This window comes from Pocillopora damicornis, chromosome 12 (assembly GCF_964200805.1).
Source record: "Pocillopora damicornis chromosome 12, jaPocDami1.2, whole genome shotgun sequence".
In the NCBI taxonomy this organism is placed as follows: domain Eukaryota; kingdom Metazoa; phylum Cnidaria; class Anthozoa; order Scleractinia; family Pocilloporidae; genus Pocillopora; species Pocillopora damicornis.
Window position 1 is genome coordinate 739,422 of NC_142681.1, and position 14,816 is coordinate 754,237.

The 14,816-nt window shown below is 37.6% G+C and overlaps 2 protein-coding genes across 3 annotated transcripts; both read right to left on the minus strand.

Annotated features, from left to right (window-relative positions):
* Positions 1-176: 176 nt before the first annotated feature.
* Positions 177-10,354, minus strand: LOC113680135 (splicing factor, suppressor of white-apricot homolog). Of its 2 annotated transcripts, none has more exons than XM_027197129.2 (12): positions 9,561-10,354; positions 8,623-8,786; positions 8,035-8,178; positions 6,966-7,129; positions 4,786-5,305; positions 4,268-4,390; positions 3,625-3,993; positions 2,511-2,822; positions 1,833-1,953; positions 1,495-1,563; positions 820-931; positions 177-544 (listed from the first exon to the last, which is right to left on the minus strand). In XM_027197129.2, exons 1-12 carry the CDS (start codon positions 9,767-9,769, stop codon positions 503-505), a joined length of 2,349 nt encoding a protein of 782 aa, XP_027052930.2. In that variant the 5' UTR covers positions 9,770-10,354; the 3' UTR covers positions 177-502. The 2 variants fall into 2 exon arrangements, with proteins under 2 accessions (XP_027052930.2, XP_027052929.2); XM_027197128.2 differs by having other exon boundaries at positions 4,268-4,393.
* A 2,410-nt stretch (positions 10,355-12,764) lies between these two features.
* Positions 12,765-14,524, minus strand: LOC113680130 (QRFP-like peptide receptor). Its single transcript, XM_027197123.2, has 2 exons — positions 14,392-14,524; positions 12,765-14,254 (listed from the first exon to the last, which is right to left on the minus strand). The coding sequence occupies exon 2, from the start codon at positions 14,174-14,176 to the stop codon at positions 13,058-13,060; it is 1,119 nt and encodes a 372-aa protein (XP_027052924.2). The 5' UTR covers positions 14,177-14,254; positions 14,392-14,524; the 3' UTR covers positions 12,765-13,057.
* Between the last annotated feature and the right edge of the window lie 292 nt (positions 14,525-14,816).

Sequence of the window (14,816 nt, forward strand, 5' to 3'; positions counted from 1 at the left end):
CACTTACGGAAGTTAGAAGAGAAAGTCAGAATCATGCAACTCATCATTACAACTAAAAACCAAATAGCTTCGGACTTAAAATCAAAATTATAACTAACACTTTAAACACACATTTGAAAATTGTTCCAAGATGACCTAAACGCCACCGACGCTATTGATGACAAAGACGCATGATGTAAACATCAGATTCTCTACATTTATTTAGAAAACATTCAGATTTAAAGTACTTTACAAAAAAGTTGTTTGCTATTTACAAAAACATAGACCAAATTTCTCAATCCTACATCAGACCTATCTTTTCACTTCTTCGCAGTACTAACGCTTAGCGTAATGCTTTCTCAGTTGACGTTTCGATGCTTTCCTTTTTAAACTTCTCCGGCAAAGGACTGGAACGCGAGAGGACATGATGTGAAGTCATGGGTCACATGGTTTCGATGTGACTTGAATCTCCGGTCCATCAACAGAGTGGAACACGACCCTGTCACATCACAAGGGCTTTGTGTCACTTGTTTCTGGAAGCAGCCAGTACTTTCGCCATCAAATCCTGTAATAAATATCACATTTTTAAAAATTTATTTCACTTACACCATTTACAGGACTTAATAAAGGTAGCATCTGTTTTATAAAGGGGTACGTTTCTCTTCTGACGAAGGGCTAACGCTCGAAACGTCAGCTTTTTTACCCTTTACAGTAGTTAATTTACGTTTTCAACTCAGTTGTTAACACTAAATTACCTAGCATCTGTTAGTTGGTTCGGTATTGGGTACACTACACAAAATCAAAGTGCTAAACATTTCCCCCAAGCCCCCTCATACTCACCTGAGTAACACGAATGCTGTCAGGGGGTGGCATCCCCAGTCCACCTCGACTGATTGATTCATCATCACTGTCGTCATCAACACGGCTTCTCTTCGCTGTAGGGGAGTCCGACCTAAAATTTTATTTAGGGTAATAAATCATAAACAGTATGAAATTTTAACAAAACCTGCCGAGCCAATGGACCACACTACTCTAAGGAATTGTAAAAATAGGCTATAACTGCATCCACTCCTAGTATCATGTTATGTTTCAAAGCAAACTGTAACAGCCGTCAATTCGATGTCAATTCCACGTTTTATTCGATCCGATCAACTACGCTCAGCACACCGTTCGAAAACAATACCGTACAAGAAATCCTTACAAACAAGCAAGTGTCTCTATCCGTAACCTTGAAAACTGCTGAAATATCCGTAATGCTTCCGTAATGTTCTATTCCTTCGATGTGAGACTAGTTAAACGATCCTTATCCGAGAAATAAAGGCGAAAATAACAAGCGACAAAGCACATGTATGCCGAGGTTTGACCTAGTGTCGAATGACAACACCTCGGCGCAGACTGGGCCTAGTGCACAGGACACCTAGCATTTACACAAACCTTGATAAAAGTTTCACTCTCTGTTGTTTATAAGTAGGGCAATGCAAGTAATTCAAAACAATAATTAATCAAACTAACTACCTTTTCTCTCCTTTTGATTCAACAAACTTTCTGGTTTTTCCAGTGTGCACTTGGCTTTCAGGAGCAGACCTGATTAAAAGAAAAACAACAAAAACCTTTAATGAATGCCCAACAGGATGAATGGAAGTTAATCAACTCTGTGAGCCCTATTTATAGCCATGGAAAGGGTGTGGAAGCAAATACAATCCAACCACCTTGATGCCCAAAGCTTCGGATAACTGTCCCGAGGTTGAATGTCCAAGGACACATTACTCAACATTTTGATGTAAACACACGTATCACGCCTCGAATTAATGAATCACTGAAGTCCAGAGGTTAACGGCGACGAGGACACTTACTCGTTTGCTTCCAGTTCATCACCGGGATTTGTCTTCTTCAGCATGCTGATGAAAAGTGATGCCTTTCGTCTTCTCTCAAGTTGAAGCTGTTTGTCACGTGATTCGGATTCCAAATGCTGAGCTGTAACGAGAGCAAATTGTTATATCCTTCTATTATTACGTACCTGCTTGATCAATTTAGTGGGTTATACCCTGCTGCATACTTAAATCCAAAGCTCCTTCCTTTGCCAAAATCTCTTGCTATTAATCGCCCATTGTTCTTAACCTTCGTGGGTAAATGAATAAATCCTGTTTCTCAGAATGTGTTGGAACATGCTGACGACTGAACAACCATTTCGAACTGAGTTGCTTTGCTTCAGACATGCGTCAGTCATTTGAAAGCGCTCGGCATGACCAGAAATTGTCTCCCAAACCCATCAGAGAGATATAGTAAGTACCTCACTATACTCGTTTTCTTGGTTCGCTCTGTACGTTACTGAACATGGCCTCCTTTTTTTTTCAATCGATTAGCGACCCACGTGTTGTGAGCTTGGGCCACATATCGAAGGCAAAAGTCCACCAGATTACGATCTTGCCAAAGTTGTTGAAACCAAAGCAGAGCTACTAAAGTATTTAATTGTGTAGACTATTCCCTAATATCAACCTCATCCACCATAAAATTAATTAGCAAATACGTACCAATTCTCTCCGCCGCCTTAATAGAATCCATTTGTTGGTTCAAGTCCTCTGTAGATTGCTCACTGGTGTCTTGACTAAAGCTTGACTCTGACAGTTTGTTTACATCCTCCTTTTCTCCGCTGGCTTGTGATATCTCCTTAGTGTCGGTCTCTGTTTCTGCATCATCAGCATCCTCATCACTCTGTCCTTGTTCATAGCTCTGTTTGTATATAACACTTGTCCTGTACTCTATTTTGGGTTTCTTCACATCCTTGGCCTTGATTGAGAAACTAATCGGCCCTTTAGGGACCTCAACTCGACTTTTGTCATTTTCTGCAATCGATAAACAGAACAGTGTTAATTAAGAATCAATTCAAAGGATTTTAACCTAGCAATTTAAGATGTATTATGTAGCACAAGACTCTGGCTCGGTGTTTATTATGGTGCTGTCCGGTTTTCAAGTATAAAGCAACTAGGAGTACCACTTAACCTCCTGAATAGGATATTTGTCCATTATAATCCTTGAGTATTTCATCGAGTTTTTCATGGACAACATGTTCACCTCATGGACTAGTGCTTCAATCTGTATTAACCCCTTACACCCAAGGAGTGATCAGTATCCATCTTATCCTTATCTATCCAGCTGAATCACTCATTAAGATCATGACAAGAAATGCGATGATGGCCGACCTAAAAAGCTTTGATTGTTAAACAAATTCTCCATGTCCGTTCCACAGGAAATGAGTACAGAAGAGTATGGAGAATATGAATACTGATTTCAAGTGTAAAGGGTTAAAAGGTCCAGGTTCAAGCCCTGAGTGAGGTGGTGTATTGTGTTTTTACGACACTTTCCTCTCACATTACCTATATCTAACCAGGAGTGTAAATAGGTATCCCCACACTTTCAGGAAGAGCTGATGAAATTCATGCAACTAAAACTTGAATAATTATTTCAAAAGATTTCCCTGAAAGATTACTGGTATCCATTTGTACTCCTTGGTAGAGAGAGGAATTGCGAGAGTGTAGTGTTTAACAAAAGAAAAAAAAACAAACAAACAGTGTTCTTAACAGCTACCAAACATGCATACTTGGTAATTAACTTGTTCCTCTGTTTACTTAGCATGGTGACACAAACCTGTTTCTCTTCGTTGTCGAGCAGCTTCGACAGCCTGTTGCTTTTTGAGCTGAAAATAACTGTAATGGGAGTTCCAGGGGTTCAAGAACTCAAAGCGAGGATCATTCTTAGCTTTGATAATTTCTTCAAAATCTGGACCATTCTTGGCAACATAATTTGCCAGCTTATCCACAATGGGTTGAAGATCGGGAGGTGGAGGTATGATCTGCTCTGAGACCAGAGCTACTGTGGAGACTCCTGGAGGAGGGGGAGGAGGTGCCACTGGCCCGGACATTTCAACACTGTTGGGAACAAAGATACCTGGAGGGGCTGGAGGTGGGGGAGGGGGAGGTAAAGGAGGTACTGAAGATGTAGAATCCAACCACTCTTCTGCAAGTAACAACAGTTCATAAAAAGAGGGTAAAAACATTTATGTCAAGGATAGGAAAACAATCCATACAAGCATAATATGTTTTGTTCATTTAGGCCCTTTGACTTTGCACGGACTGAATTGAATTCAATTAGTTATTAAGTAAAATTAAATGTGAAGTATAGCATCTGAATCAATTTCATGTAGCATGGCTGATTATATTGGTATTACATTGGTATTACATTGGTATTACATTTAAACAACACTGAACTTCACAAGAGACAAGTAACATACCCTCTAATGGACCTTCCCCTGGGGGTGGGGGAGGAGGTGGAATCATATCTGCTACAGACAAGACTGGTGTCACAGGAGGAAGGTAGGTATAGCCACTAGTTGATCCATACTGTGCATACATATCTTCTGAAATAAAAATTTTTTAAACCATTTTGAAATTTATATCACTCTAAAACGTTTTATAATTCACTTCATAATTTCTCTCCAAAGCAGCTGTCTTGAAAAAGCTCACTAAGGAATACTGGTTCTTACTTCAGTAAGTAAGGATCACTCTTAAGATTCTCAAACTGATGACAGGTATTTTTTTTTTGTTGTTGGATATTTCTGTGAATTAGGTATTTTATAAAGATAAAAACCCCAAAAGAATGTAGTTGATAATTTTATAAATTCTCATAATCAGCCTGCCTGACACTTAGGAAAAATTGGTAGGAGAATTCAATTTTGTCACCCCTGGGAGTCAAAAGGTTAAAAGTTCATGTCCACACAGTGAATTTATATGAAAATTTTAATATACAAACCTTGTGAATACCACATGCTGTAATCATATGACTCATCAGTCTCACTGTAATTCTGCAAGTCATGAGTACTGCCATTATCCTGTGTTGCAGAAACTGATGACAAACTTATTGCCACTGGAGCAAATGTCCTACTAAACTTGTTGCCAAGAGTGTCTGGCAATGGAGATGATGATGCTGATGATGGCTGTGATCTTGGTCTTGTAACCTTCTTGTGAAGCGACGCAGCTAACAATGGATGCAGTTCATACTCTCCATCAGATTCATCCTCACTCTCACTTTCTTGAGCCTCTGGCTGAGGTTCAGGCGATGGCTGCTTTGGTATGACTGGGTTATACTTTCCCTCCATGATATACTTAAGAACATGCTGATAGTATGGGTTCAACCAGTTGTCAATGAGCAAAAAGTCAAATTGAGGGTTTCCAGACTGCTTGGCTTTGACCAAGATTTCCATTTGTTTCCCTTGTTTAGCAACAAACACAGCAGTCCTTTCAATAATGGCTTGCATTTTGGCTGTCTCAGGCTAGTAAGAGAGGACATAAAAATCCAATTATAACCCATCTCAGATATTATTTTAGTCTTCAGAAGAGAACAGAATAAAAGCTGCATGATCATATTAAAGTAAGTTAATAAAAAACAATGTTGTGATAACAGAAAATACAATTTCACATGTGAGTTTACAGGGATTTTAGAGCTTAGCTCCATTTGAGTATAGGATTCTCAATAACCAGGCTTTGTGGAAACTTGACCTTCACATGGTTTGTATTTTTTGTGATAAGATTGATCACTCTAGGAATCTTTCCACTAAGTAACTATACAATTCACCAAACCTGTAGAGCATTCGCAATAGCAGCACATATGCCTAGTAAGGCTTTTTTGGTTTAATCAGTCTTGATTTCAGTTTTTTTTCAACCGATTGGCACTTTTTCTTTTTTTTCCCAGGTTAAAAAAATCACAGTATTAAGACCAAAGTACAATGCAATTATAAGATTAATGGAACTTCTAGTCGAAATGTGCGCTTCCTATGCCCAATGTTTCTTGTTCCCCTATCCAACTGGTTAAAAAGCCCTTGACCAAAAAAGCATATTTAAACCACAACATTTCCATTTGCCATTAAATTTCATTTGAGTCTGACAAAAACCATTAAAGACATCATTGTAAAGCTGTTGCATATTCCACACAGAAATTGGAAAAAACACTTGTCCATATGATTACATTTGCATTTGAAGTCTCTGCCATTCATGATCATCTCTTACTGTTTGTAGATGAATTCCTACTGAAGAAACAAACTGTCTGGACATGTTAGTAAAGCCAGGTATACTTTTTTTTCCTTTTACTACAGAGCTACAGAGTACACTGTGGATACATACAAGCATACCTTTCCCTGATAAGAGAACAAAATAATTTCTCTGTATGTACCTTTTTTGTTTTTTTTTAAGATCCATTTAATTTTGGCCAACAATTGCAAGGAATTTTACACCAATGCTGTTGTTTGTCAGTTTGTGTTTGTCTACTCAACACATATGAAGTATATAATTTAATTTTAAAAAAAGAATCCTAATGAAAAAAAGTAAGAGAACCAAGAAATACTTTTAAAAATTTCAACATTCTTGAAAAGTTTGTAAATTGTGTTGCTAAAATCAGCAAGTACTCTCCTATAAAAATCATACTTTTTTTGGCTGATTGTTTTAAAAATATTTGACCTCAAGTGTAGTTGACTCACATTAAATAAATAAAATTTTGTAGTACAGTCTGGTGCAATTTAGAATGACTCCCTAATTTGCACTGGATATCTCTTTCCATTAAAAGATTACGCAAATCAGCCAGTTCCATTGTTTTCATTCCATTGTTGTCATAATCTTATACAATGACTTGCAACATTATAAGTCTAGAGACTGCATTACCATATTCAATTGGTGATTTATCATTAAAAGATGTATTGTGCATCAGAGATTCTTTTCTTATCTCCAAAAACTTGCTGTAATGAGTATTACATGAAAGTATAAGACTACCTCATCACTGAATTTAACCATGGTTTTCTATAAACTAGAAAATCAAGGAAAACAAAAGCTGCTGCAAATAAAACTTCCTGAAATAGAAATCACACACATCATAAGAAAACAACAAAAGAATAATGAGGGCAATTAAATAACAACCTTCTCTTGTTTGCCCTTGACACTTACAATCTCCATATCTGAAGGTATTTCCAGATCTTCTGGAGGAACAAAAGGCTCTGGTTGTTGAACTGGATGTGGCTGAGGTAGTTTAGGAGAAGGTGATACCATTTCTTCCCGTGCACTCTGTGCTACAGAAGAGTTAGCTTGTCTTGCTTGGTATAAAAGGGTTCCTGTAGAATAACAAAATAAACTGTGATCAACAATGAATGGCAGATTTCAGGCATTTTTTTTCAAACAAGCTCATCAACTGATTATGTAAGTAGTTTGAATTTTTTCCCCTTTGTTTCACTGTCACAAAGCCAGGAGATGATTCTTGTTTTCCTTTTAAACACTTGTCTTAATCTTCTGAAAACCTTATGATCTCAAACCTTATTTATAGTAGCCAATTACATCATACTCATTTCTGAAACACTATTTTTAGAAGCAGGAACATTCTAGATGCTAATGATGACATATCTTTAAAATAACTCTATAGAATGTTCCAGAATATGGAGAAGTTTCTAGCTCAGCTTATGCAATAGTGTTGTAGTAAATCAATGATCTATTCATTTCTAGAGACTTTGTTACATCTACAACCACAAAACACAAAGCAGACTGAGGTATTTTGAAACAATTTGGATACTAAAATTAATTTTAAATGCATTGTACACCATACATGTTCTGAAAAATGAAAATCTAGAAAAGTTTTTTGCTTGCACTTGGGAACCCTCATCTCTGAGCATTTCTGTATATTGTAGATGTTTTAACCCTTTACACCCTAAAACCAGTAAGCATATTCTCCATACTGCTCTTTATACATTTCCTAAGATGCTGACAAGGAGAATTTGTATACCAATCAAAAGCTTCTTTCGTTTGTGATCATTTCCTCTCTTCTCATGACCTTAACATGTGATTCAGAGGGGATATTGTAGGGAGAATTTTGATGCTAGTCACTCTTCAGGTCTAAAGAGTTAAATGCCAGTCATGTGACGAAAATACATACATAAAAGTAAGATGCTTTGAAAAGTTCTTTTGTATTTACAATCATACCCTGCAAATAACCAGCATACAAAAAAACGTTCAGTTATGTGCAAACCTTCTCTTGAAGTCGTTTCATAACTTGAAACACTTTGTGGATAGTGGAAGCTGTTTTCTGGTGCACTATAGTCATAACTGAAAGCCACTGAATTATAAGCACCATCTTCACTAAGGGCTTGCTGGAAACGTTTCATTTCCTCCTCTTTGGAAATAGGAAAAAAATGAGTGTATCAGTTATAAGATACATTTAATTTATAAGTAAAGATAAAAATCATCATGTGTAAGATGACTTCTACAGTACAAAAGATTAATTCTAAAATTCACCACTTTTTCACATTACTTTTAATCTATCATATATTAATAGTTAATGACAGGATTTTACTATTTCATTATGAAGTCATCTCACCAAGAAAGATTAGGAAAAAACCCAAACTATGAGATCTGTCATATGCTAAATCAAAGGTCTAACAAAAACTTTTTCAAGTCAGGATAAAAATATCCTAATTAATGATTCAGTGGGTTGACATACAACTATTTCATACATTGATATCCATGTACATACTGCAAAATATCTAGGAGTAAATCATTTATTTCAAATAAGAAAAATCAGTTTCATACAAAACATAACCTTCCTATTACAGCTTACCTTGTTGTAATTCATACTCCTGTGTGTCATGATGGAGGTCCAAATACCTTTCTTCATCAAAACGTCTTTCCATCTCCTCTTCTTCTGGTGTAAGGACAGGAGGTGTTTGAGATGGTTTGGAGACAAACTGAGCCTTGTCTGTAAACAACAGACGTGCATCATACCTGGAATTAAGCCATGGGAAACTAATGAGTGGAGAGCCATTACTGTACCCATGCAGCAACATGTATGCTTATTGATGTGTCAATGGCTTAATTTATAAATCTAAGTCCCGTCTCTCATATTTGATCTCTGAAATGGTCTGAAGCCTTCAAGTTTGACCAACATCTAGAGCTTGCATTCCTACACCACAAAAATGTTTTGCCAATCTGCAGAATACAAATCCAGCAAAATTCTCAAGCAACTGGGTATTCATAGAACCTGCATACATCTTTATCACAAGGTGTAATTCTCAGATCACCAATGATAAACAATGTACACTACAATATTTTTAAATTCACCAAAGTACTTACCACCATTTATTACTTACATTGTACTTCTCCTCTGACAGAAAACTTACCGTGATGCATTGAAGTTCCTCATCACTTGCTATCAATGATCCGAAGGGTTTAAATTTTTTGATCGACGCAGTTAACGTAAAAAATTGCATTTCTAAGAATTTTTCATACAATACCCTTCGATTCTGTCAAGACTCTGTATTTGTAGCACAAAAATGGTAAGCTCAAATCGAAAAGTTTTTATCTGGGAAAATAGATCACTGATTTACCTCCATTACCCTTTAAGTGCAAATCCTCGATGAACAGTTTCTTCTGAAATAAATCGAGGAATATTCCTCATCTCACAATAACAACGTTCACAAATAATCATGAAACGTGATTTCAAAGTCAAGAACGAAGTTTTATTAATCTTAACCAAACAAAGTTTCATATCAAACAGACCTGTCGATCAGAAGGGATTCGTCGCCCATCCACGGTATCAGACTCTTTTCTTCATCAAAAGAAGCAGCCGTTTGATTGTTCTCGAACAACTTGCACGCATAACCGAACACAAGCAAATCATCTTCTTTCCTTCGAGGCGGTCTTGCACCTTTTCGCAAATTCGACTGACCATTTATACCGACTTCATGTGGATCGAACAGCACCGACATTGTCCCAGTCTTATAAAGAAAGTCCAAAAAGACATTCCGCAACTGTCCTTCTTCGTTTTGTAATTATTCCTTTAGACATACTGGGAAAAACTCACCGATTTACAGAGAACAGAGCAAACAACATGGCCGCCGCTCACGACGTCATGTAACGTCACAGTGATTTCCCTTGTATTATCCCACAAGTCTTTGCCGGAGAGGAAAGCACTGGACCTTCTTATTTCGTACGCCATCGTCCGATTTCGGACGCTTTCGTCCGTTTTCGAACGTTAGACAATATTATCCGACCGATTTGGGACTGTACTCTTAGATTTCGGACACTTTTCGTTTGATTAACTATTGAGGAAAGAACCATTTTAAATTCCTGGGAGAGGTAGAACACTACAAAAATGTCGAAAATACGAACTGTGATCTGACCAATGGCTCGTAATTTGAAGTAACTTATAAAAAAAGACAGAATCGTAAAGTAAACATGGACATAACGGATCAGTCAGTTAATACTGAATACAATGGCCAAGTGGCCACTTCTGCACAACAGCCATCTCACTTCAAATTTTCAGGCCGTTTATTTTCTTTCTGGGCCCGGGGCGGCCAATCTCAAAAACCATATGTTAAGCTTGTAATAAACAGTTGACCTTGTAATCAAGATACTGCGTTTGTGGTGTTCCCTTGCCGACCTATCAGTAAAGTTATAAGACCGAAATCATGGTTTCATTATCACGCTTTAGGAACATCAAGTAAGGTAATGAATGACAGAAATAATGATTACATGAATCAAATATGTATATATATTCAAAGTGAAAGATCTCTGAGACTAAATTTAGAGCACAGAGTGTTAACACTCCACTTCGTTAGGGGCGGGGCCAGTGAATGAAGGTTTTCTCAATTCCTCTAACGAGCAACAAGATTTTCAGACAGTAGAGTTTAAAGAATACCAAACAAAATAAAGGGGAAAATTGTGGGGCGTGTTTTCGGGTTTTCGCCTCAGCAAATTTGCCTCTTCAGAAAACAAATGAAAGATAATAAAAGAGTTTCTAAAGGAAGTGTATGTTTAGTTAATTTCGGCGATAACATTCTACAGCTGACTCAGTGTGGCTTGTGTTCTCAGGTTTCCACATATTACGCCAGCTCGTTTTATCATTATTACATGACAGGACGGAAAAACGCGTGGACTGTAAGTACCTACCGTTGTCCCATACAAAGCCTTAGAAAACTTTTCTAAGGCTTTGTATGGAACAACGGGAGGTACTTACAGTGCATGCATTATCCGTCCTGTCATGCATTATTATCATTATTATAATCTTTGCTATCATAATTATTTGATGCTTTCTCTTGACCAAAGAGACGTCCTTTATGGCTATACCGTAAATTTTGAAACCCACCATCACCCGCACGCAAGGAATTTCAACCAAGTTTATAATCACTTCCGCTCCTTTCTCTGACACATGCTTCATTTGATTAAACTTCATAGCCTAAAGCGGTCATTTACCTATAACAGTCACAGAGTTATTTCTCTAGATACCTAATGATATCATCAAGACGCAATCACAGAGGTATAACTTGAAAGAAATCGTATTTTAATGAGCGATTATTATCTGTTCAAACCCTCACGAGACCCCTGAGTCTTTCCATTGGTTGCTACAAAACGAATCAAACGATTCAACTGCATAACTTTTATGGGATGGCCTCGATGAAGATGTTTACCGACAATTACAATAAATTGTCGTCCTCTAATCATCCCAGTTAGTTACGGAACCATCATTTTTTATGAAATTTCTTGTAGGTTGTTTTCTACGTTTACCGTTCTGGCCAGGTTCCATTGAACAGAACATGTGTTAAAAGCGGCTCAATGCTCCGCAACTTTAAGGTTTGTGAAAGCGCATCTGAGGCGTAACGCACTCTCCGGCGTTGGGATAGAAGCTGTCTTCTTTTATTGGGGCTGATTACTGATTGAATTTGGCTACAACCATTTGTAGAAAATGTATGATTGAAAGTTTATCGTTGATCTGTAGTTACCAGATGAGACTGGAACAAAAATCACTGCTACATTTGATAAAGGAGTGCTTTTCAAACTGACAACTAGCAAAGATAACATCGTGAGATACCGCAAAGTGTTTGAAATTCTGTCGTGATAATCTTGTAAGCGTATCGCGTGACACTTTATATTAAGCTGAAGTTTTGATGACAGTTGGGTTACGTAAGATTTTGTGTTTTGTGTTATGTTCGTGATATAGAAAATCAATAATGGTCTGAAATAATTAGATAAGGAATTGCCAAGGGAAATTGTGCGTTCGCGTTTGAGTTGGAACATACTGTGACATTGCGTAATTTGTCTTTCGTGTCGCAAATAGTGCGTGCGTGTGGGTGTAAATTACAGAAGTGTTGGTCGGCGTATAATAGGAAACTGTTGTTAAAATCAAATTAAAAGCTCAGGATTTTAGTAAATCACGAATAAGTAGTGTCAGTCTTGCATTTACGTAACTTAGGCGTGTATTCCCGTTTTAATAGCAGATAAACAGAATCACTATCTTGTAACAGAAGATCGAGATCGTTTGAATGTAAAGAGTTCGGATATTGTATAGATCGTAAATAAACGCAAGAAACCGGAAAGATACAGTCCTATTGATTGTCGAAGCAGCGCTCCGCAGAGATTTTCCTTAACGCAGTGGAGAATTCTGCAACAAATTTCATGAAGAGAGTATTTATCAACCCTCCTCTTGCTTTAACATTGCCAGAACAACTGGATCGGGGATTTTACCAGGGACCAATGCAAAGAAACTTAAGTACTTCAGCAAGAGGTTAAGTAGAAAAAAAAATAGAAAAAACACTGAAAATTGGATTTCTCAGGTCTTAGGAGATAAAGATAAGAGTTTTTATCAAATGAATATAATCGTAATATTTCATCTACAACCTTTTTTCATCTTATCAGTTCATATTCAGAGGATATCTTCGTTGACCAGTCTGCAGAGTCAGCCAAAACAATTAGAAAAAGATCATAAAAGATAAGCTGAATTTAATTGAACGAATATGCATGCTCTTCTAATCCAACGGTCCTTAAAGACCGGGGGGAGGGGAGGGAGACAGTACCCCTTTGAACCTCACATTATGGGTTATTAAAAAAAACGGACTCTAGAATTGCTTGTCTTGAAATAAGGAATGGAGATGCGTTATAGTTAGAGACTGAAGAGATCATTCACACTCCCTAACCCAGAATTCTAAGAGTTCTCCCCCCCTAGCATATCGTTATTGTGGTCAAACCAAATCAAACAATTTATCCACCTGAAGAGACATCTATACATCAGTGTCAGTTACTTTACGCGCTTGTCTCGACAGAGATCCACTTTGATTGGTCTTGGAATCTTTATCAGAGATATCTTGAAATGCGAAACAAATTTTTCTGAAAGCTTTCGAATAGCGCTGATCCATGGCACCAAAACAGATTGGGTTCAATGCATTTGGCACCCACGTCAGAAAATAAACTATGTTCATTAGTATTCGAACATACTTCCACGACGCAGCGTAGTCTGTGAACTCAACGAGAAGAAAGACAACTTGATAAGGCAAATAACAGAAGAAAAATATCAAAATTATGACGATAGCCATAGAAATAAAACGTCTCTCAAGTTGAGTTGAATCGTTGCAATACACTTTGGTACCATTTGTTGACGCTTTGCTTCTTTGGCTGAATTTTCGACCCAATTTTTTCCTCTCAAGCTTGGTTTTCTTTAAGTGAAGAATAATTCTTGCGTACAGCACGGTAGAAATAGAAAGGGGAATAATATAATTCACTAGGAAAAGAAACACAGAGTAAATCTGACGATAACCATGCTCTGAATCCGCATTCATGGGCGGAAATATTTCCAAGCAGTAATCCATCTTCCTGCCAGATTTGAAGATTACGCTCAATACTCGTCTAAAAATAAACAACGGGAGAGAGCAAACGACCGCCACGATCCAAATGGCAGACACAACTAAAAATGCACGGCGGTATTTAAAATGATTGGATGAATATCCAAATGGACTAACTATGGAGAAATATCGATCAGCTGCTATAGCAACGTGCACATTCGTGGCTACCAAACCGCAGACGACCTGGATTGGATTCATCAACTTACAGAGGAATGGACCGTAGATCCAGCCAGACTTTAGCTGTTCGTTAACAAGAATCAAAGGAACCCAAAGGATACTAAAAAAGTCGCTTATTGCGAGATTCGTGATCAGGTAATAACTGAATGTTCGAAGGCGACTATTATCAAAAAGAGCTGTAAACACGAAGAAATTTCCGATGACGGCAGCGAGGAACATGATGCCAAAAAGAGACAGCCTCACAACTGTCATTGCAAACGGCTCTGGTACAAACTTCCTCGGCAGAATCGCTGAACTTGCAGTTGAATTTAAAGAGTTGTTCATTGCTGTGGAAAGCTTAAATCCTACGTTGATAGATCTCAGTGGGTTCTCACTGCTCTCAGATGTGTGTCGGTAGAATACCTGCCGAGGGAAACCAAATGCACAGTCAGACGGTTTTCTTCGAATAATCAACCCCCGAGGAGCCGACTCTGTACTTAAACTCCAAGTTCTAGACCAGTTACACGAAGTGATCGTCACGATCAAAGTCACCAATTTACCTTTTGAATTAAACAAAATTCAGTTAAAGGTAAAATAAATTGGTTTCAGCACAGCATTTGCTTTTGTGTCAAATACGTATTCTTACGAAGACTGAAGGCACAATTGATATCCTGGCGTGATGTGGCAGTCCCTTATAATTTACGCGCGCGTGCTTTATTACATAATTGTTTTCCAATGATTATCATTCCTTTATTGGATTCCTGGTTAAAAAAAAAAAAAAGTCAACTGTCATAGATCTCATTGACAAGATAATGAATGGATTTTTAACATTGATACTATAGCAGACATTTTTAAGCAGTATCCCATCTTTGCATTTTCCCCTGGCCTTTCACGTCAGTATGGCGAGTCACTGACTTTTTTCACAGTTTGGTTGTCTATTGACAATTTTGTTGCATTTGTAGGGATGCTGTTCTCAGCATAAGTT

Bases quoted from the DNA above. Each gene is read 5' to 3' on its own strand.
- LOC113680135 (XM_027197128.2), bottom strand. From the start codon at position 9,769: ATGTCGGTGCTGTTCGATCCACATGAAGTCGGTATAAATGGTCAGTCG. The intron at 5,306-6,965 runs GTAAGTGTCAAG...CTCTCTTACTAG, and splicing joins TACCTTCAGATATGGAGATT to CCTGAGACAGCCAAAATGCA. The intron at 932-1,494 runs GTAGTTAGTTTG...ATAAAATTTTAG, and splicing joins GAATCAAAAGGAGAGAAAAG to GTCGGACTCCCCTACAGCGA.
- LOC113680130 (XM_027197123.2), bottom strand. From the start codon at position 14,176: ATGAACAACTCTTTAAATTCAACTGCAAGTTCAGCGATTCTGCCGAGG.